The 23,967-nt window shown below is 41.9% G+C and overlaps 1 protein-coding gene across 2 annotated transcripts in view; it reads left to right on the forward strand.

Annotated features, from left to right (window-relative positions):
- LOC149172334 (uncharacterized) overlaps positions 1-23,967 on the forward strand; it is a 337,018-nt gene that overhangs the window by 110,097 nt on the left and 202,954 nt on the right. For both annotated transcript variants that reach the window (XM_089427694.1, XM_089427693.1), the window contains exon 2: positions 23,582-23,808. In XM_089427694.1, coding sequence (XP_089283820.1) covers positions 23,582-23,808 — 227 coding nt within the window. The remainder of the gene's footprint in view (positions 1-23,581; positions 23,809-23,967) is intronic.

A 23,967-nucleotide genomic window follows, 5' to 3' on the forward strand; every position in this document is an offset into this window, starting at 1 on the left:
TGGAATTGCTGTGAGATGTTTGCTTTTCTGCATATTTCAGTTTTCAGCAGTTAAAATAGCTGGTTTTTGTCAGAGCATTGTGAGTACAGGTATCTTGCTCACGTGTTAGGGTTTTAATGTTGTAGGGTTTCTGGAATAATGGCAGGTATCTCCATTATTCCTTGAATTCTAGCAGCATTTCTTGCCCTCTTTGCTGATGTTTGCTTGAGGTGTGCAAGAAACCTTTAGGTGCAGGGTATTTGTGGGCGTTTGGGGAAGTTCTGGGCTGAACCAACCGACTCCCACAGGCTGTTCTGTGCAGAGCCCAGCTGATTGTGCCCTGGGTTAATCCTTTTTTAAAGTTTATTTCATGATTTACATTGAGAAATTTTCTTTCTGCTCACAGTAAAGTTCAAATTTCTGATATTTCGAAAATATTGCTGCAATTATTGTTAAATTTGGCTGTTCTAGAGCTGTAAAATTTTCTGATACTAGGTTACTTTTGAAGGGTTTTGCTTTGAAGTTTTGCATATCCCTGCCAGGCTCTTGTTTTCTGTTTTTCCAGGGTTTCAAAGGCTCATGCTGCTGCTACAACCAAGAAAACTGTTCATCTGATATCAGACGTCTCAATCCCAGTGACAAAGGGAAGATTTTAATTTCAAATTTATAAGGGTCATCATAGTTTTGGGATACGCCTGGGGTTTCACTGGTAAATAAAACCCTGAATTGCATCTGCTTAAGAGATCACACCATACTGCCGCCATCAATTTGATTGTTATGCAAGCCATCGTCTCCAGGTAACTGTGTGATCGATCTCCAATTTTTCAAAGCTGTCCAGGTAAAATCGTTTTCATTTTTATACAGGCAGAGCATAAAAAACGAATTTCGTTTGGGCATATTTGTCGGGTCTTCTTGACTGCGTTTTTTTCCTGCGTCTAACATTTTGGACGAAGCTGTCTGCGTGATTCCCTTCAGGGTATTCGCGTGGGTATTTTTATTAACTGCAAATTTGAATGCGTTTGAGTTTTTTGGGCGTAGGCATAGTTTCCTTCTCCTTCCGCGTGCGTGTAAGTTTTCAAAGCCGTCGAGCTCCGGTCAGCCAGGTCACTTATTTCCTCCGGTGGCTGAATATCATTGTGTCTATCCAGGTAAGCATCAAACCCCTGCCATCCTTCGTCGAGTTTTGTTTTTTTTTTCTCCGCGTGCGTTCAGTCTTTTCCGGCCAAGGATAGCGATTGCAGTTGATCTATTGTGATCTGGGCATCAGCATTTAGTCGTTTTCCATCTTATCCTGAGGGTCAGTCGCAGGGAAATCTGAGTGTTATTGTCGGTATGGGTCAAGCCGTAAGTCTTGGGGTTTAGCTGCATTTTTCGTGCCCAGTGGTGGATACGTTCCCGCTGTCGTAGCCTTGATTTATTTTCCCTCAGTCGTAGGTTTGCGTCTTAGCCTTTGTAATATATGCTTAACGTATTTAGATTTTTAGTTTAGGTTTCTTTCTCACTTAGATTTTAGCATAGTTTTTTTTTGTTAAATTTTGTTATAAAAAAAAAAAAATTTTAAAAGGATTTTATTTTGGTTTAATGTTTAGGCTTTTGTTTTATTTTAGCATTAAAATAGTTTAAAGCTTTGTTATATAAAAAAAAAAAAAAAAAAAAAGGAGAGAAGGGGCATTTATTTAGATTAATTTAGGTTTAGTTTTATTTTTAATGTAGTTAAGTTTTTTTTTTTTTTTAGAATAATTTCTGGTTTTCATTTTTAGTCTTTTATTTAAAAAAAAAAAAAAAAAAAATTTTGAAATTTTCTCTTTTGCCAAAATCCAGCTATTTCCAGGAAATTATCAGGCTAAGATTTGAATTTATAAATGCAGAATAAATATTGGTGTCTGATAAATGATTTGTGATTGCATTTGTATTTTCTTATTTGCTGGATATCAATATTGAGATTTGGTCGTTTTTTTGGACTTTGTGGTTTTACTGGACATTTAAGCAGTCCTAGTTGTCTGATGATAGATGATTACTTTTCATGGTTTATATTCTTACGTCGTCTAGCAAGTGTTCATTTATAAAAAAAAAAATAATAAAAAAATCAATCTCATAAGGCACTGGTCCATCAATTCACTAAAGTCATTGTCGTGCATCTCGTCTCCTAGCCCAACTGTTGGCAGTTGGCATCCATCACCTTGCAGGGTCTACCCCCCTTAGCCGCAGGAGACAGGCTTAAACGGAGGGATCGGGGATCAGAGTGACAGCCCCCGATCCGAGCGTTGTCGTGTCAATCCGCGCGACAACAGAGTACCTAAGTCTAAACTTAAGGAAATAAAATATTAATGTGTATTAATATGAATCTGTGTTAGAGTGGTCCAAAAGACATGGATCAGGCCAGATCTAATCTTAGCCGTTGATTAGACACTTAATTTCGTCTGTTGAGATGTCAACATGAAAAGTATAAGAGGAGGCTTGAGGGTCACTTGGAGAGTACACCAAAGTGATCAGTCATTCTATTCTCTAGAGTGAGGTTTGCTAAGAGAGATAGAATAAGTGATCGGGAGAGCAGCTGAGGGGCATTGAGTAGAAAGAAACAAAGAAGGCAGAGATTGTGCCGGGAGAGCAGCACAACAGTCAAGGAGAGTGACGTAGAGCCACTAAGGGCTCACGCAGGGCCACGCAGAGGCAGCCAAGTGCTGCGTAGAGCACCAGAGAGGCCAGCGTGTCTGACGCAAAGGCCCAAAAAGCTGACGCAGGGCCTCCTGGGGCTGACGCAGGGCCAACGTGAGACAGAGAGGGGCTGACGCAATCCAGATTGGGCAAACGCTGGGGTTGCAGAGCAGTTTTGTGCTGAGGAGCTGCTGGAAGGATTTTCCGGGGTTTCAGCCAAGATATTTCTCTCAAACTGTGAGGTATAGCTGCTAAGGAAATTCTCTGTTGGGTAAGCTAGTTTCGGTACCCAAATTGTACTCTGATATTTCTTAATAAGAAAACCCTCAGATTGCTGCACGGTTTTCCTGCATTGGGTTTTTCTGGGGACATTGGTCCAAAAATAATGGTGTCATGTGGTGTGTTTGTTTTTGTTTCTTTTAGTTGCTGATCTGTAATATGTTGAGCATGCACTGGTGTTTATTTTCAGTATTTACTTTGTAAATAACTTGTTAAAGAAAAATTAACAAGTAGGTAGGAATAAATCAGAAAAAGTGCATGAAGGGTTTCTAAACTAAGTAAACTTAGAAACTTCAACACAGAACTCGGGCATCCTTGTCACCATTTGTCTTGCATTGGGTAGAGCTTTATAATGAAGGTGAGCAAACTTTCGATGCCATAGTTCAGACTGAAGTGATGTGTCACAAGACATGACACTTAGCGGACTTCCACTGACCTGATATAATGAATCGACTCGAAACCCAAGAGTGAAAGCTTCTTTAAAATTCTTTTTCCATACACATACCTTGCCATCGTTGAAGGTCACCTTGTAGCCTTTGTCTTCCATTGCTGAAACGGACACCAGGTTCTTTTTGAGATCAAGTACATATAGGACTTTTTGCAAAGAATTGTATTACCCTGATTCAATTGAAGAGTGACATTCTCTACGCCTTTCACGGGATATTTTGCGTTGTCCCCAAGAACAAATTCTAGGTTGTTCTCCTCTATCAGATTAGAGAGAGCTTCTTTGTAATCAGCGAAGTGCCTTGAGGCACCACTATCAATAAGCCAATTTCTTGCCGAGTTGGGTGGAGCAATAGTAGAGAGGGCTGCTGGTAGACAATATTCATCTTGCTTATTGTTAACAACGTTAGGTTCATACCTGGAGTTTCTTGCCTTCTTGAAGGGTTGTCCTCTTCCTTGATTTCTGACATTTCTTTTACGTTTGCCATTGGACCTGCCATTCCTTTGATTGCCTTGAGAGTGGTTTTGGTCATCGTCATGGTGTGAGTCCTTCTTATTAGGGCACTCCCTCACATAGTGGCCCATTTTGTTGCAATTGTAACATCATCCTTTCCTTCCACCCTTTGGTCCAACCTTTCCTTTGGATTTAGCCCCAGAATTGTTTCTTCGTTTAGCATGAGAAGAAAAGGTAGAGGGATTTCCTTTAAGTGCGGGCATTTCTTGCTCTTCCATCCTTGTTTCTTCTTGAATACATCTAGCCATCAATTCCTCAAATCCTGGGATGACATTATTGTTGAGAAGAGTAGTCCTGAATATATACCATTCAGGTGGCAGTCCGCCAAGAGTTGTGATAGTCATTTCCCTGTCAGGAACTACTTCCCCGATAGATAGGAGATCATTCTTGATCTCGGTGATCCTTAAGAAATATGCTTGCATACTCTCATCTTTGCCCTTCTTAATTTCCTTCAGCTTACTTCTAAGGAACAAATTTTTTTGCATCATTAACTTTAAATAAACTCACCAGTCTATCATAGATTTCCTTGGAAGTGGTCAGCTCGGAAACATATGCCACCAGACGCTTGTCGATTTAGTCCCGGATGATCTTCTTTGCTTCGACTTCTCCCTTGGTCCACTTGCTTCTGGCAGCAACGGATGCATTTGATGGAGGCGCAACAATATTGCCTCTCACATGGTCCAACACTTCTTGATCTTCTAAAGTCAGATCGAGAGACATCTTCCATCCGTGAGAGAAAAACTTGTCATGGAGCTTGTCTTCGACGGGGAGGAGTGTTGAGGACCCCGTGAAGTTTTTGGGATAGCCTTACCAACCTTCGGTGATTGCTCTTGCTCTTGCTCTTGCTTGGGCTTTGTCTTCACCTCACCTTTGATACCATGTTAAATTATGGTATGGTCTATGCTTAGAGCAGTTTACTTCTTTTCTTCTTATTAATCACTGTTAGCAATCACATATACATTAAGTAAAGTGCAGATAGAACATTAAACGCTCGACATAAAACAAGCCAAGATAAGAGACATAAGATGTGGCGGCTAGCCAGGGGCAAACCCTAATGCGGGGAAACCCTTTGATCAAATCTTCTTTTATCTTCAATAGTTTCGGAGAGAGAAATAGTACAAAATCAGAATTCTGTAATTTTATATCAGCAACAACAAACCCGAAATCAACAAAGTCAAACTTAGTCAAATGAGATGAAATTGACCTCCAATATGCTTGGTCAATTTCCTGGTCAACTAGTCTTCAAACAACCTGAAGAATCAGCCCTTAAATAGGCCAAAATACACAGTCAAATTGTAGTTGACGGAAGTCAACCTGCTTCCCCAAACTAGGGCAGTCAACGCTGGTCAAACCTGAGGTTAGATTGCCTCGATTTTCGTGACAAAAATGCGCCCTGCCTAGGAGAAGCAGCCACACCAAAATCACGCTCTTCTAATGTCAACGCTTGGTCAATGCTGGTCAAGGAGACCTTCAACAACTTTTGCGTCCTCCTTGCCCCACTGCGTCCTTCCCACGTGTGAGCTGCTCCTTGTGTAACCCAAAGCTAAGGAGAGAGAGAGAGAAGAAATGAGTGAGATGAGATGATGAGAAAATGAATCAACCTCACTTGTATTTATATGATTCACTGGGCATGTGTGCCACACATTTAACTGCTGGCCGACCTTGACAATTTGTCAAGTAAATACAAATAAATTCATATCTCCATAAATACTTGTCGGAATCGGATGATCTTTAGATCAATCCTACACCTCTCGACAAGAGGAATCTAGGAAAAATATCAGCTGCCATAAATGAGATGACCCACATGGATTTTGGCCCTAGTTGCCAATTTTAACATTCTGCTACGTGGAGGAACCCTTCCCGAGGGCCATGTATCTGGCCCTGATCTTCCCCTTACTTTGAGAGTGAATTAGAAAGAAAACAAGTTTCGCGATCTGGGAGATGATCTTACTACATTGCTTAGCAAAGATTGAAGAAATAGCAGTTGGCGGAACTACCTCCAATATCCTGTAGAGTTTATTTCTTCAAGTAATAATAATAGTGCGAAGCCTAGACTCATACACAACAAGACGCTTCAACAAGTACGGTTGACCTAATAATACATCACAAACCTCAAGGGGAGCGACATCACACAATACCTCATCTGTGAAGGGCTTGATGTTGTAGGGTTGGTGACACTGCTGGCTGACGCGGAGATCTCGTCTTTGGTGGAGCCATCCGATGGTGTACGGTTATGGGTGTAGTACCATTGGTATGCCCAAACGCTTCACAACTTCAGCTGAGATGAGGTTCTTTTGGCTCCCATTGTCAACAATGAACTACGATAGAGAACCCTTCACCCACATCTATTAGTGGGCGAGACGTTGCCCCTCTAGATCTTCAGGCTCAATCTTCTGGACCTGGTGGTGGCAACAATGGCATTGGGATCTGCATCGATAATTTGCTTCTCCTTGTCGAGTTCTAATTTAGAGTCAGAGCATGCATCTGACTCTATAGCTTTCATCTTAGCCACTAGTGACTCCTTGGCATGACACTCATTTGTGTTATGAGTGGGACTCTTGTGGAACTCACACCATTTCCCTGTCCCCTTCCTTATCTTCGTGGTGCTATTCTTTGCTTGTGGTTTTGATGAGTTCCACAAGGGGTAGGCCTGGCAAACAACCCATCATGTTTTCCTGTAAAAGGGGGAGAGGGCATTGATTTCAGATAGATAATTGCTAGTTTTATTTGTTTTTCTACATATAACTCATGATTATGAGATACTTTTATATATGTGATGTTATTTTGTATTGGTTCTCCACATTTGAGTCCTTGATTGAACAATTATCAGGGATCAACAGGATTTGGTATCGCCTTTGATGTATCATTTCTATTTGACATCATATACATCAATGCTTTCTTCATATTTATGTGCCAATGTGTTTATTTCATGTTGTTATTGCTTTATATGTTTAAAAATCTGAAAAAGATGAATATATTATGCAATTTTTTATGCTTGCTGATATTTGCCGATATTTTGTCGATATTTTCACTGATATTGCCGATAAGATGTTTTTTGGACCCTCGCCGATATTGATATTATCAACACTGATATAGGGTCCTAATCCTTCAGAGGGCTACATTGGGACTTGTAGGGTTTGCATTGAGAGCCATGGGTCTCCACAGCAACAGACATCAGTCCATGGATCCCCACAGCCATTTAGAGATTGCTCATGGTTTACGATTTGTTTGGAGACCCATGAGGACACTTGTGTGCCACCACATGTCATTTGGAGCACCACAAGTTATTACAAGGGGCCAACCCCTTGTCCACTGCTTTTGAGGGTCCTATTCTTCATTGTGGTACCCATGGACCTCATTAGGCTTCTTAGAGGGCCCTATGACATGCATAGATTATTATTTGACCTCTTGAGAGGCTTACTTTTCATTTATGAGCTAGTTTGGTGGGCTTGTCACCAAAAGTTGAATTATTAGAACATTATTTTATTTTTGGGGCTCATGTAGGCCAAGGAGGCTAATTCGAATTCCTAAGTTGTGTATAAATACAAGTGAGATGAGCTCATTTTCTCATCATCACTTTGGATTGGATATTTTCTCTCTCTTGAGATTTTCGCACTTTTTCTAGAGGATGAATTGGAGCTTTATGGATGAATTTTGATGTGTGGATATTGGTCTATCTTCTCTTGGAGCTTCTCTCTTGTCAATTGTGAATGGTTGGATATATTCTATTACATGTAAGTACATGCTTTTAATGTTATTCTTGTTTTACTTTGTCATATACATTGGACTGGGATTTTCGTTGTTCTAGGGCTAATTGATGCATGCATTTAATGCTTAAAATTGTAGATTTTTGTCTCTATTATAACGTCTCTCAATTTATGGGCCATGCAATATGAATGAAAACTCCTAGGGGTAATTCTATCAAAGAATTTGACCTTGATAAGCCATTCCCTTTGTGCATCGAAGTATAAAAGCTGAAAGATTGCTTCGTTTTGACCTAGAAGGCTAGCAAAGTGGTCTTGAGGCCTCCTTGACTGGGAAACAAGAAATCCTACTCATATTCATCATAGACTCCATTTCCCAAAGACTAAGGCACTGATCTACTGAAAGGTGGTCACCAAAAATCACATTTATTCACCTTCTCCCAGGTCTAGCCAAGTTGGGGCACCTAGGGCATCAATTTCCTGATAAGCTAGCCCTCCAAAAAGTTTGATCTCCTAGGATCTCCTGCGCTGGTGTTTCTGCAAGGTCTCTTCCAATTTTGAAGCTATCTCAACGGTGGAGTTGGGAGAAAAACCAAGCTCTAGCTCTGAGATCAAACTTTGCCCTAGCATCCCCAAGGCTAGTACCTCATAGGATAAAATCAACACCTTCAAGTGAAAAATTCTTTCTTTGATCCTTCCCCCCACCTTGTCTAGGGTAAGACATCATTGGTTGCTATGCTCGTTCCCCCTATCCTAGACCGGGTCCACTTGGTCCGGTATGGTCCCATTCCTTTGAAAATACAATTCTTCAAGAACCATCCATGATACCAATTACAATAAGGATTTTAGGGATTGGGAAGTTCTTTCATAAATCATATCCCATAAACTTAACCCTGGAATCCTCCTCTCCTTTCCCTAGAAGACCTTGTATTTTGTTTAGGAAGCAAGCAAGCCTTATCCTTTTAACTCTTCTGGGAAAGGGATTGTTTGAGTCACTCCACATCATTTCATTGACTTATCTTTCATCGGTGACTCCATAATATACTGGGTCTCCTCCCATCAGTGAAAGTTCATAAATAGAAGGGAGCCTTAACTGAGGTGACATTGGGCTTAGTCTCCATTTGTTGCCCTTGGCCTAGCATTTTCCCTTTAGGGATCCCCCTTTAGGTCCCCTGCTAGTGTGAGTGGTAACAGGGTCAATGCTAGGATTGAATATTTTTGCCTTTTTAACAGTAACAGATAATTATATCAGCAAAATCTGTGCAAATACACAGCAGGATTATATGTTAAAAACTGAGTTTCAAAACTGCTTTGATTTCCTAGAGCTTGTCTAAAACTTTCTGGTCTGCAAGACTGTAGTGCTGTTACATTTATGCAACCATATCTGAAGGACAGAACATTGCAGGCATAATCAAAATTTAGTATCAAACTACAACACATAACAGAGCTTATTTTTCTATTGATCAAGTAACGAAGTTGTACTCATAGTCCTTTGATCCAATAGATTTGTAAATTTGTATATAATTTTTTGTGTAAATTTTATTTTCTTGTATATATATATATGTATGTATGTATGTATTTTTTCCTTTCAATTTGAATATCTGAAAACAAAATCAAGGGTTTCTTCACAAAACTGTTTTGCAGGTGAATTTTGGGCATCATAAGAAAATTAATAAGTATTTTAAACTCTTATCCCTTGCTTCTTGGGTGACTGTTCACTTGTGACTGTTTCATTACATTAGACTGATATATTCTGACGGTAAGGTCTGGTTTACACTTGTGCAATATTGTGACATTTGGATAGCAAAAGTAATTGCTCTTGGTTTATCTTCTGTTTGTAGTTGAGTCCTCTTTTCCGCTCTTTGTTGGCATCATTGATTAAGATCTAACTGGCTGAGTCGTTTATGTAAAACATTGCTGACAATATAATATATATTGGGCTATTTTTGGTTGTATTCTCTTGACCTCATTGAATATATACATTTGCAGAGGACTGATATCTTGACTAAAAGTGATATTTCTGAAACCTGGTGCATCTTTTACCATCAAATCTGGTCTTGTTCCTTAAATTTTGTCATCAAGTCTTCATAAAGGTCTGAGGGGACATTTACCTTTGAAGCATTGTGCTTTCCTGGCAGCAGAAAATCGCTTGCTTTAGAATCATCTAGGGCTGTGAACTTTTCTCACTGTCATCACATTGTTGAGAAATAAAAAATTTGAAAACCGTTCTTCTAATTTTGGTTATTTGCAAATAAAAAATAGACCTGATTTTGCTCATTAAATTTCATTTATCTCTTAACAGTTTTCAGGTGTTCTAGTAAAATTCTGAAGAAGATTTCAGCATAAGTTTTGGCATAGAAACTGATTTCTAGAAGGCTCATCATCATTTGTAAAATCTTGAAGGGATCTGCCATACTTTGAAGGCTAACGTTGCAGTCTTGCAGGCCAAGAAATTTCTTTTTGTCACCTTGCTATCATTTGCTAGAAGTTTGAAACATTTGAAGTCCGTGCTTGGAGAAATTGTTGAAGTTATCCTAAGTGGATTTCTTTCTTTCTTGAGGAGACTATTCGTTTTGTGAAGTCTTTATCATTATTGTAAATCTCCTTAAGTGAAGAAGCCTCTCAGATTGTCAAAGGGCTTTTCTCCTTCTTTGTAATTCTCATAAATAAAATAAATAAATAATCTTTTCTCTTGGGGAGCTTTGGACTTAGATCCCTTGGAATCCTTCATCTCCCTATTTCAAAAGGAGAACTAACGTACTAATTTACTTCTGCATACTAACTTGCATTTGCATTCTAACTTTATTTGCATTGCATAGTTTAATCTTTTTGTTGCATTTCATCGTTTTGAAAATCACTGTTAGCAATCTCTTTGTCTTTTAGTTATTTGTGTTGATGTCATTAAATTTCACTTGCTCCTATTCTCTATATCTCATAAGTGAAGAATGCTCTAATAACGCTATAGATAAAGACTTTGAAATTGTTATCGTTATCATTATCTTAAGTTTGCTTCATTGAGTTGCTATTAGAAATTTTGTAGCCTTGTGATCTAAGTTGGTATCTTAATAAAGCTTGGTTATAAGTAATTTACATCTTTACATTGAGGCATATTGTCATTGAAGCTATCTAACTTTGTCATCATTTGCATTTGCATCCTAGTTTAGATTGCATCCTTAAAATTTACCTCCAAGCCTAAGCTTGGTTGAAAGAAAATTAGGACCACCTTTCTTTTTTAGCTTGCGAAGGATAGACCCTCTTTAGTGGTTAACACAATGACCTTGCAGTTGTTAGATCCATAGTTTCTGCAGCGCCGGAGGCATTGGGTGGTTAGATCTCAAAGGGAGGGATCGTTAATCAAACCATAACTTGCTTCCCCTTGCTTTCTCTCCACAACTTACTCTAGAGACTAGCCTCAAAACAACTAGGAGGAAGGATTCATCTAGATTAGGCATCTTAATTAAAATCAACCAAGATTTTGCATTTCACATTAGCTTAGATCTAGCATTCATTCCTTACTGATCGTTGGTGATTGGAATTGTGGGCTAAATTTATAATTTGCAAGTTTATTATATATGGAAATATCATCTTTTCTTGCAATTGTCTTTCTTTAAGGTTCATTGCTCATATATCTGGTTATCTTGGTCTTTAATTTTCTGTGCTAACTCTTCTTGCAACATTATTGTTATTGTAACTTTGAGTATCTATTTCTTGCAAGTTTCTAAATTTCCATTGAGCATTGTATAGGCATTGGTCTGTTACATTTATATTTTATATCTGTCTTATTGATCCAAATTGCGTTTACCTTAATATACATTGCTCATAAACTCCCACACTTGCTTTAATTAATAATCAAGTTACATTAATAATAATTGCCTTTACCTTTATCTCCTAGGACTTGTTGTTCCAACAAGTTTTCTCTTTTATCATTACCTTTAGGTACTACACCCCTTGACTTAGCTAGGAGAGAGTCTAAATAGAGTGAATAGGGATTTAGAGTGACAACCCCTGTTCTGAGCATTGCGCCTTAGGTGTACACTTTAGGGGACAACAAAACCAATCACACAATTTACACTAGTATTTTTGGACAAAATGTCCCTAGAAAAAATGTGGGGAAATCCGGTTTTCAGATCTTAGGGCTTTTTATAATATCTTCAGCAAAAACGGTGGTTGAGAAATTACAACTGCTTGCTTGACACTGGCAAAGCTCTGACAATATTTTTATCTCCACCTCTGAACAAATCAAATTGGAAACCTTCACTGTCTCCCTCTACAGATCAACTTGACCCTTTCTTGCAATTCACACTCCCTTCCTGCATTTGCACTTGCTAACTGGGAACTCGCACTACCCTTCCCGACAATTCACATTGCCTCTGAGAAATGGATCTAGCAAGTCATACTGCCTCCAACAACTTGCATAGGGCACTCACACTGCCTCTAGCAATTCGCACTGGCAACTTGATTTGGACCTCGGGCAACTCGCGCTCTAGTAAACTGGCAAACTCGCATTGCCAAACTCGGCCTCCTTTTGCAACAATAATTCGGCCTTGATAAGATCCCTCTAGAACTCAAAAATTGGAAGTCTATCTGATGAAGAATAATCCTGGAAATATCTTTCAAACACTATCGCTGAAACCTTATGGTGTCTTTTGAAAGTCACCCACTCGAATGTGTCTCCAATACTTTCCATTGATTCCCTTTATAATCTCTCATTCACAAATGAGTGGTCACAATTAGAAGTTCACTAGATCTAGTCGATGGCTATGATCATCTTAGAAGCTTTCTACAAACTTCTAGAGGAAAATCAATCTTATCCCAACTAACATCAATTAATTATTCACTTTCCCTAAGTTAGTCTTAGGAAATAATTAAAAAATCACTAATTGTCATAATTAAGATATTTTCTCTAGGTGAAACGTAGGATAAATTACATGGGCTTGGAGATAATTATTTCCTCTATGTTCCTAGGCTCAATGACACCTCTCAAGCCTAGAACACTTGTCCGAGCTACAAAATCTAAAAGTGAAGGTAGTACATCTCATCAAAAAAGGAAAAATGCCATGTCAAATCTCTAATGTCTAGCATCAAAATGGCCTCCAAGTGTAGCAGTCCCATAAAATATGCTCAAAATATACAATGCAACCCTGCATCTAGCGTTTGAAACCTCCTAGATCTCCGCCAATGTGGAACATCCTCATCAAGGGCATTGCAAAGAATGTAATGACCTGTTAAAACCCTTCAAGAGTGGACATGTAGCTCTGCAAGGTGAGACATCCTCCCCAAATCATGAAAGAAATTCCAAAGGCCAAGTAAAACTCTTGTAAGGTGGAATGTTTGGCATCATGAGTGAGATGTCCTCCAATCATGAGTAGATGTGCAACAAAAATCTTCCAATATGGGACATCCTTAACCATAAGCATTGTTGGCTTATTGGGCCCTAACCCAAGTTCGGAAGAGTTATTAGCCAAACAAATCCCGCAGCTACCGGCCCTTTCGGCAACAGCCCGCGGAGCGCGGACTGAGGTCTCACCCGAGGTAGCAGGGGAGGGTGCTGGAACCAGGTTTCCGCACCCTTGGGATGTCTTGATGTGGTCTGGAGGGTTTGCGAACCGTTCTGTAGCTTCATGCTACTCTGCTCTCGTGTAGATCCGAAACAAGATAAATCCTTAATATTTATTATTACTGAGTTTGTTACAGATCAGATCTACTTCTTACGGTCTTTAAGCAAACATTTAATAAAGATAACCAGTGCGCGCAATTATAAAGAAAGATCTAAACCCATATACAGATCATGCATAAATTCAGAACATAAGCAATAGACAGATCCGCAAGGAACCACACAATGATTCAGAAATTCTTATCTTTATTGATCTTCTCTTTAGTACAACTAGATCCGCCCTGCGCACTCAGCTGCAGGGGTCTGTGCACATAGCTGCGGACTCTACCAGGCCTCTGCACACACAGCTGCAGAGCCTCTATCTCTCTACCAACTCCCTTGACTCGAACTTACAGACGCAGAAAATACTGTCTTCGCAAACCCATAGCATCAAGATCCATCAAAACCCAGAACTACCTTCTACCCTTAGAGCCTCGCTCTATTGGCAAGCCCACTTACTTCCCATTATTCTATACTATTTCTTGGGCGGACAACCCTTTGACTCGACCTATTACATTTTACACTCCGCATATTTCGGAGATTTACAATATTATTATCCTAACTTATAGGCTTTAAGCCCCAAAACTATTACGCAGGACCTTTGCTACCCAATAGGCCCCCAACACAATCATCGTGACTCGTCCCGAGTCACTCATCGGTGCGGCGATACGCGCTGCCTAGGCTCCGCGGTTCACCTTCCTGTGAGTGACGCACTACTCCCTCTTTGTCTCCTGCAACGCTTCTTCTAGCTCCTGCTCTAGTGTCACTACCAATTCACGCAACCGATACTGCTCATTCTGCTCTGCTCGGTTAACACAGAACACCCCTTCATAGGATTTTGGCTCTAGTTGGGGTGCCACTTATAGGGACTCCTCGTACCAACGCAGCCATTTTCCAATTTCGTATCTTCTATACGCACTTTCTGCTGCAGCTTGTGTTGCAATTTTGCAAGACCATTGCTATTGTCCGCGAGATCCCAATCTTCAAGGTGCATCAGAGACGGCCTGTTAATTGCAATTCCACCATTTATCTCTGTATTTACAACCTTTTCCGTATATTTCATGGTTCACTGTCCAGGCTCTAGGTGAGGCAGCAGCATCCGGACCAGTTCTGCTTCGTGTCTCCAAATTTCCGGCACATCCCCTACCATCGATGCTGAACTCTGCGCAGTGCCCGCAGTTGTCAACACCGTCCTCTTCAGAAAGCCTGGCACCTCCAATGGCCATATCACAACCCTCGACCTTACTCCTTGAGCATAGATAATGAATAGTTCCATAGCGGCGGGAAGGAACAATAGCTTACTGTTCTCAGAAGCGTAACTCGTTCGGTCAATGCCCCCCTGTGATTTATAAGTGTCTCGAAATTCAAATTCGTTGGCTTCCGCCTTTTCTGCTACCCTCATGCTAAGCCTGTGGCAGATTGTTCTAGATCTGGCTCGTACCCCGTCTCTTAATTGCTCGCCGCCCGCTCCCTTTTGCCATAACTCAGACATCTTGTCATGAATAGTGACAACAACGGTCACCTCTCTGCTTGTCAACGTAGCAGCGCAGCCCTTTCCGCGCAACCGTGACCCTTGTGACAAATCAAATCTACGCACACCTCGGTTGTCGCGCAGCTACTCCCCAGACTGCTTTAACGTCCCACGCTCTCTTTCAACTGGTTGGAGTGGTGAGACTGTCCTTCGGGCGGTTAGTCAGGCAGTCGGCCCACCCGTGTAGAGCTTCAAGCGACTGCCATTTACTCTTCCCAGGAAGGGGTCTCCATTGAGCTTAGCAAGCTGGACTGCGCCTCCATCTGTAACTTCTTTGACTACATAAGGTCCCAACCAGTGCATGTGGAGCTTGCTAGGGAATTTTTCGAACTTGCTGTCATATAGTAATACTAGATCATTTTCTTTGAACGTGCACATCTTGATATGGCGATCATGCCAAGCCTTCTCTCGCTGCTTTTGTACTTGCTGATGAAATCCTGCCAGAAATCGCTCCTCCTCCAGTTCCTCCAGTTGCGCGATCCTTTCTTCCAAAGCCACGTGGTCTGCCATGCCTATCGCCACTGCTATTCGTAAACTAGGTACAATGTACTCCATGGGCATGATGGCTTCCTTGCCATAGACTAACCGAAAAGGTGTCTGGCCCGTCAACTTCTTACATGTTGTTCGGTATGCCCATAGCACAGCAGGTATGTGCAAATCCCAATTGTTGCGCTGCGCATTACATACCTTGGTCAACGCTGTCTCCAAAATTTTGTTAAACGCTTCAACGGTCCCATTTGCTTGTGGATGGTACGACGTACTCTGTTGATGGTATATTTGAAATTCCTCAGTGAGTGCGCTGATAGTCTCATTCAGGAAATGTGTTCCACAGTCGCTCATTAGAATTTTTGGACATCCAAATCGCGTTAACACATTTTCGAACAAGAATTTCGCGGCTGTAGCAGCCATGCAGTCTTTAACTGGCTATGCTTTCGCCCATCGGGTCAAGTATTCTGTGGCCGTGATGATATACCGTGCCCCCGTCTTTCCTGGAGGTGTGATCGGCCCCACAAAATCGATCGCCCATTTCTCAAATGGTTGCAGCGTCATCTATGGCTTGAGCAACATTTCATCCCTCTGCGATGGTTTCCCAGTCCGTTGACATACGTTGCAGGCCTGACAGTACGCTTTCGAATCTTGATGTAGAGTTGGCCACCATAGTTCGACGCGAAGAATCTTCTGTGCTATGGCGCGGCCCGCATAATGTCCTCCAGCAACCCCCCCATGTGCTTCGGCCAGAATCTGTCCTCGCTCGAATTCAGGTACATATCTGCGTAATATTTCGTCGTTGCCCATTTTGTAGAGGTGCCCTACAATAATAGTAAAATCTGCTGCGCGTATCACCAATTCTTTCTTTTGCTGAATGGAATATCCCTGTGGTGCGGTTCCTGTGGTTAAGAAGTGGATTATATCCTCAAAATGGCCATCCACGACGCGCACTGCATACAGCTGTGCATCCGGTAGTCCTTCCTCTAAGTTTGTGGGCTCTTCGCCATTCTCAATCCAGGACAGGTGATCTGGGCCTGCGTTTAGACGTCCCAGCTTTACGACGACTTCGAAGTCATATTCTTGAAATAATAGCAACCACCTACAAATGCACCCCCCCAACACAGGCTTGTTCACTAGGTATTTTAGTGCAGAGTGGTCAGTATACATCTTAAAGTGTCCTCCAAGCAAATAGTGGCAGTATTTTTGGAGTGCGTATACCATCGCCAATCCTTCTCGCTCAGTAGTGGAGTAGTTCTTCTCAGCTTTTGATAATCGTCAACTTGCGAACGCGATCGGGTGATCGATTCCTTCCGCTCCTTCTTGTGTGAGTACCGCTCCCAATGCGATACACGACGCGTCAACATGCTCGTGAAATTCGATGTCCCATTTTGGAAAGACCAATATAGGGTTGTTGCCATCTTTTCCTTAAGCGTTTCCAGACTTATGTTACATTCTTCATTCCAGCAATAAGTAGCATCCTTTTTCAGTAATTGTTCCATTGGTGCCGTGATCTGTGCGTAGCTTTTTAAGAACTTTGGATAGCAACCAGTGTGTCCTAGTGTGGCGCGCAGTTGTTTGACAATTCGCGACGCTTGCAGGTTGAGTATGACAACAATCTTTTTCGGATCCACCATCAGACCTTGCTTACAAACCACATGGCCGAGCAGGTTTTCGAAGGGGACGAGGAAAGTACACTTCTTTAGGTTAAGTGCAATCTGGTGCCGTCGGCAAGTATCTAGCATTAATCGTAAGCTCGCAGTATGTTTCTTAACCAGCCCGAACACGGTCCAATCATCAAGATATACCTCTAAGAACTTGTGTATAAACTCCTTGAATGCCGCTACCACAACGCGTGAAAATATTGTCGGCACATTCTTTCGTCCAAAGGGCATAACCGTATATTGAAAGCATCCCCATTCAGTAACGAACGTTGTTTTACTCCTATCCTCTGGCGTAATCTTGATCTGGTGGCACCCCGAGAAGCCGTCCGTAAAGGAGTAGGCTTCTTGTCCTCCTACATTTTCCAGTACCTCGTCTGTAAATGGCGTCGGAAAGGGATCGTTAATGCATGCATCATTGAGTTTCGGGAGATCCATGCAGATGCGAATTTCACCTTTCTGTTTTTTCTCTTGCACCACCATAGGACTTACCCAGTCGAAATCCTCCACTTGTTCAATTATTCCTGCTGCAAGCATCTTGTCCAACTCTTCGCAGATCTTCGCTTTGTATTTTGGATTCAACCGGTACGGCCGCTGCTTAACTGGCTTCGCATCCGGCTTCAGGGTTATCTTCATCACGCCCAGGTCACTGATGATCCCTTTAAACTTCGTGATTTTAGTCAGGAATAAGTCTTGATACTCTCGAAGCAATTCAACGACCTTTTCCACCGTGGCATCGTCCCAATAGTCCCCAAGCGTTGCATACTTCGGCTCTTCCTCTGTTTCGATGTTTATTTGTTTCGTTTTCAACGGCGTGGTGATGTTTGGATCCTTGATTTCTGGTTCGCGAACCTCGTGACTCCCCTCTATTTCCGGAATATTGATATTTCTAGGGTCATCCTCATCATCTTCTACCTGCACATTGTAACATTCCAGGGCCTGGCTCAACTGTCTTGACTAGTCTGGCTGCACGATTTCTTCTGGTTCCAGTGGTATTTTGAAAATAGTGGCCTTCACCAGCTGCAACGCGTCGTCCACAGTATCCATCCATTGATCTTCAAAGAGGAACGTTAACAAAAACCCTTCGCGCAAGATATCCCATTCGCCTATACCATGTTGGAGCTTTGTTTCAGTATACCAGTTCCTTGGAATGACATCTAGGGTATGATAAAATAAGTGTACCCACTCCGGTTGAGGCTCTTCTCCATAGGCTTGGACCCATCTGGTAAGGTGCATGCGCGGGTCATCACGTCCATCATATTTCTCAGTTATTCATAGTTCTGGGTTCCCAAATCTTATCTGCATCATGCGCCTGCAGCTGCGCCAATCGTCGAAAGTTCCTTCATGTGTGCCCCACCAACGCGCAGGCGTCGCGCGCAATGCCCATCGCAACGCATCAAACCGTTGGTGCTTTGGAACCATGCTTTCAAATTTGGTCAGGAATTCATCTACTGCTGTGAGCCCATCATACATCGGTAGTTCGCGATCCTGAGCTTTGACGCAATACAACGACTTAGTCATCATATTGCAATTTAACGTGGTTACCCTGTTCAACCGATTATGCCACCGCTCGTCTTCTTTGTATGAATCTTTGGCACAGGACTCTGCATGCCCCCACGATATTCTTCCTTTTGCGATCAGATTGACCCAATCTTGATTTCGTGCGGTAAGTTTGTAGATACAATCTAAGTCATCATCACTTCCTTCGTTGCGCATAGGTTCAGTGTAACGCGGTCCTTCAGCCGGGTCTAGTGGAATGACTACACGGAGTGACTTCTTCTCAAAGATCATTTTCCGCTTCTTTAAATTAATAACCCCATTCATATCGGTGGCCTAGTCTATCCCTAACAACGCAGGATAAGGGCTACTTTCATCCACAATTTCTATTACCTCAAAGTTCGTTCGGGTGCTCACGCCTTCTATATCTACTGTAATTCCTTGCAGTCTTCCCATGGGCAGGATCTTCTATTGATTCGCCATCCGCAATTGAATAGGAGACCATTGTAGTGTGGGCTTGCCCATGCGTTCCCAAGTCTGTTTAGGTAGTACATTTGCATCTGAGCCCAAGTCCAGAATGATTTGATCCATCTCATAGTCGCCAATCTGTGCCGTTAATCGCATTTCCCGCCCAGTCCGCGACGCCTGTTTTCCCAATTTTCGGACCATGCAAGGTTCCCCCGACCCTGCGCACCTAGTTATCAATTCTTGTAATCCTTTAACCGCCCTATTGTCGCGAAGCAATTTCATGCATGTCTCTAAAAAGGTAGTTAGCATTGAGGGATCCCTCTCCAGCTCGGGTTGATCCTTACTACCTGGGGTAGAGACTTCCACAAAGCTCTTCCTAGCTTCCAGATCTGTCTCCTTGCGAACCTCGGCATCGTCCTTGGTTACTTTCCTCTTATCCTCCCCTGTAGCTGCACCACTTCTGAGCACCATGTTTATGTTGGGGTCTTCCTCGCACGGTTCAACCCTCATCATTTGGACATTCTGCATCGTCGTAGGTTGCGCTGCCCTCTTCTCCCGTATCTGTGCTATCAATGTGGGGCAATCTATCATTTCATGATCGAACTGCTCGCAGTAAAGGCACGATATTCTAGTCGGGTTGGTACAGTCCCGCGCGTAGTGTCCTGGTCCTCCGCAGTTGTAACAGATTAGCTGCCCACGACCCCTTCCTGGCCCCATTCCTCCCTGTCCTTGTCCATGTCCCTGGAACCCACCGCGCGCTATCGCCGCAGCTGGATCCTGACCTCGCGCTTCAGTCTGCATTCTGTAGGCAGGTGACCGGTCCATTAATAATTGATAACTACGGCAGTCTCGCTCCTCGTGGCCCACCGATCTGCAAAAGTTGCAAAATAGCTGTTGGGGGGTCTGGTTAAATTTTGGTAGTAGATGACAGTTGTCCGTGTTGTGCTTTCCTCCCACCTGATAGATTGTGCACCAGAGCAAGGGTGCCGCACTTGGCCCTGCTTGTGCCTCTGGTCACAATGGCATTGGTCCCCCCGCTGCCACATAGTTTGCAAAGACCGGACAGTGATCCTTATCGTGACCCTGGCTTCTACACTTTATACACCACACTTCCTCCCAGACCTCTGGCCGGGGCGCCTTTTCCTTTTTTAAACTCTGCATTTCTAAACATAGGTTTTGTATTTGCACGTGGATTTGCTGAACTCCCAACCTTGGATCCTGTATTGGAGTTTCATGCAATCTCATCGTTGTCTCTAATGCTTCAGCCTAGGTTGAGATCTTTTGCTGTGACAATGTCGTCCTTAGATGTGGTGTCAATGACGCCACAAACCACGCGCAGTGCTGCGCATCTAACAACGTCATGTTTGCCTCGCAGATTGTACTTTTCAATCTCTGATCTAGATCCCACAGAGTTTCACCAGGCATCATCACGATCTCCTTGAACCCTATGATCGACTACATTTCTGATTTTGGCCAGCTAAATTCTTTTTTCAATTAAGCCCAAATCTCCGTTGTTCCTGCATTCAGGTGATCACTTGAGTACTTTATATACCACGTCAGTGCGCAGTCCTACAACATGCTAACTAGGGTAGCCTTTTTGATGTTGTCGTCCGTAACTCCGTGCGCTTCCCATACTGCCGTCACCACGAACCAAAATTGTTCTGGATCTTTGCTTCTTGCTCCTTTGAATACCAGCAACTGGATTGCGCTTGTCATGTTTAACTTCTAGTTTGCGCGTCGATGCACTAGGACCTTCTATGAACTCGTACTGCTCCTGATTGAATCAATCCTCAGACTCTTTCTTCGTAGGATTCCAATGTCCCGACATCAAACATCCCTTAGGCAGATCCCGTTCCCGGCAACAGAACCATTTGTTGGCTTATTAGGCCTTGACCCAGGTTCGGAAGAGCTATTAGCCAAATAAATCCCGCAGCTACCAGCCCTTTCGGCAATAGGCCACGGAGCGCGGACTAAGGTCTCACCCGAGGTAGCAGGGGAGGGTGCTGGAACCAGGTTTCCGCACCCTTGGGATGTCTTGATGTGGTCTGGAGGGTTTGCGAACCATTCTGTAGCTTCGCGCTACTCTGCTCCCGCGTAGATCCGAAACAAGATAAATCCTTAATATTAATTATTACTGAGTTTGTTACAGATCATATCTACTTCTTACGGTCTTTAAGAAAACATTTAATACAGATAACCAGTGCGCGCAATTATAAAGATTTATCTAAACCCATATATAGATCATGCATAAATTTAGAACATAAACAACAGACAGATCCGCAAGGAACCACCACACTGATTCAGAAATTCTTATCTTTATTGATCTTCTCTTTAGTACAACTAGATCCGCCATGCACACTCAGTTGCAGGGGTCCGCGCACACAGTTGCGGACTCTACCGGGCCTCTGTGCACACAGCTGCAGAGACTCTATCTCTCTACCAACTCCCTTGACTCGAACTTACAGACGCAGAAAATACTGTCTTCACAAACCCATAGCATCAAGATCCATCAAAAACCAGAACCACCTTCTACCCTTAGAGCCTCGCTCTATTTATACATTCCCATGGTCTGCGGACCATGGGCAGGCCAACTTACTTCCTATTATTCTATACTATTTCTTGGGCGGACAACCCTTTGACTCGACTTATTACATTTCGTGCTCCGCATATTTTGGAGATTTACAATATTATTATCGTAACTTATAGGCTTTAAGCCCCAAAACTATTACGCGGGACCTCCGCTAACCAACAAGCATTGACATGAGTGCGGGCAACCACCTCAAGGTGGATGTCTCCTTAAAATAGGGCATGAACCATGCCAACGATTCGAGGATAACAAATGTGACATATCCAAGAGAAACATCCCATCAATAAGGTGTGAAAAAGGGGCTCAAGAGCTGGAGCACTTCATCAATAGTGCATGAGTATGTAATCTACAACCTCCCAAGAGTGGACAACCTCAACAATAATGCATGAGTTCAATCTCCAAGGTGTAACCACATTTTCCAACTCATAGATCCATAAAGGAATGAGTTGCTTTATCATAAATCACATGCAAAGGGTATCAAAATCTCAACCAACATGGCCCCATAAGCAACCAACAATGTGAGAGTATATCTCAATGTGTGCAAGATCCTCCTCCAAAAATGGCACGTGTGAAGAATAATGCATGAGAAAGTATGGAAGCTCACCTCATAAGGTGGAGTGTTCAACAATAAAGCATAGAAAAGCATGCAAAAGATCACTCAAGTTCATGATACAAGATGTAACAATCCTCCATAATGTACCGAGTGCTAGCTCCATAAAGCAAGGGATCAAGCTACTATGGAATAATGTGTAATGTGTTAGATCTATAGAGAGAGTTCTCAGTTGAAGCAAGCCATTTATCACCATTAATCCATATGCCAAGTCATCCAAGTGATTAAAGGATGGGTATGATCTCATCATTGAAGCAGTAATAGTATGACAAGTGTGTATGTTCCTCCACACATGAGCCAAAGAATGAGGGTGCTCTACATAATCAAGTGATCAGCTAAGCAAGATGTAATCCATAAATGAGATGAACGCCAAAGTGCTCGGGTGTTCTTATACCAAGGCTCCAATGATACTAGACCATGTCAAATCACCCCAAAAAGAATGTGCACATAAGTGAAGACAAAGGGGAAAGTGTCAAATTCTTTATGCCTTCATGAGGCCGGTTGATTGCAGAATGCAATATGATGTCAACTTAGCCCCAAAGTGCTAGGGAATTCCATTAAGGGAGTCATATATCTTCATATTCAATCATCTTGCAAATATGAACTTTGAAGGCTAAAACATCACATGACAAAGTGCAATGTTTTCTTTATGATAAACAAGTATACCAAGCAAAACACCATCAAGACACCCATGACTACATCATCTCATAATTATCAACTAGGGCATCAAAAATCATCAAGTGAACTCACTCCCATATGCTATCCTAAGCTCCATCGATTTGTAAACTTGCCTTTGTGATCAAATCACATGTAGTGGAAAAAAATCACTAGTATAAGACTCATGCAAAATGATGGGTGACACTGTCCATAAATCTGAAAATTCCAAAAATCAGAATTCAGATTTGTATATCTAAGCTCTCTCTTTTGTTACTTGTGTCCATCATATAGTTTGCTTAGTGTCTTAGGAGAGCTAACCTAAAGAGTGGGAGGGTGTTGTGGTGACATTGGACAACCTCTCCATGTTCCCCAAGGGCATTACATGAGCTGTAAGTCTTTCACCTTAAGATGTATGAGTTTAGGTGGTAACAGATATAACATTCTCTTTCTTGTTTATTATCAATACTATATTGCCCATGGACAGATGGTGAGTACTCTTTGTGCACACATTTCTTTGTATAATAATTTAACATTCAGACAAGGCTTCTCTTGATTCTTTACAATTCATGACTGTTTTATTTTTAAATCACTATTGGAAAATGAGTTGAAGGAAAATTATTCACTTTATAGGTACTTATATGTTTGCTACATGTAGAAGCTTAGTAAGGACATTTTCCATGTTTTTCTCTCAGCTGTGAGAAGTCCAAGTGAGGATGCCTAGGGAAAAGACAAAGAAATACTATAAAATGAACTTTTCTATTCTTTACGAATGTTTTCAATTTCTGTATAATTTTGGTTCATTTTCTGTTTTGGGCAATGACTACAGCTTAACAAATATGTTATTTGGGAATGGCAGTTCGGAATGATACTGAAGGAAGTGAGGGTTCTCCTATGGCTGCAAAGGAGAGATCCGAGGCTGACAAACTTGTTGATAAAATGGATTTTAGTGAGTTATGCAATGAATTCGAGTGTGTCAGCAGTCCTTATGTAGAAGGCACAGCACGGCAGCTTGCAAGAGATATTCTGGAGATGCGAGAAGGAAACAGAACACTGGCAACCTTTGCAGTTTCTGTCAAATATAAGGTGGCTTTCTTTATTAAGATTTTCCATATGTCAAAAATGATGTTAATTTACTAAAAAGATGGGTCTTTGTGTTTGGACTGACTTATGTGAACTCAGGAACATCATACATTTTTATTGCATTGACCATTTGTTGCTTTAAGAACTTTCCTGCTTTTGCCA

Source organism: Pinus tabuliformis, chromosome 4_2, assembly GCF_031772625.1.
Source record: "Pinus tabuliformis cultivar Carrire ecotype Pingquan chromosome 4_2, CPIR1, whole genome shotgun sequence".
In the NCBI taxonomy this organism is placed as follows: Eukaryota; Viridiplantae; Streptophyta; class Pinopsida; order Pinales; family Pinaceae; genus Pinus; species Pinus tabuliformis.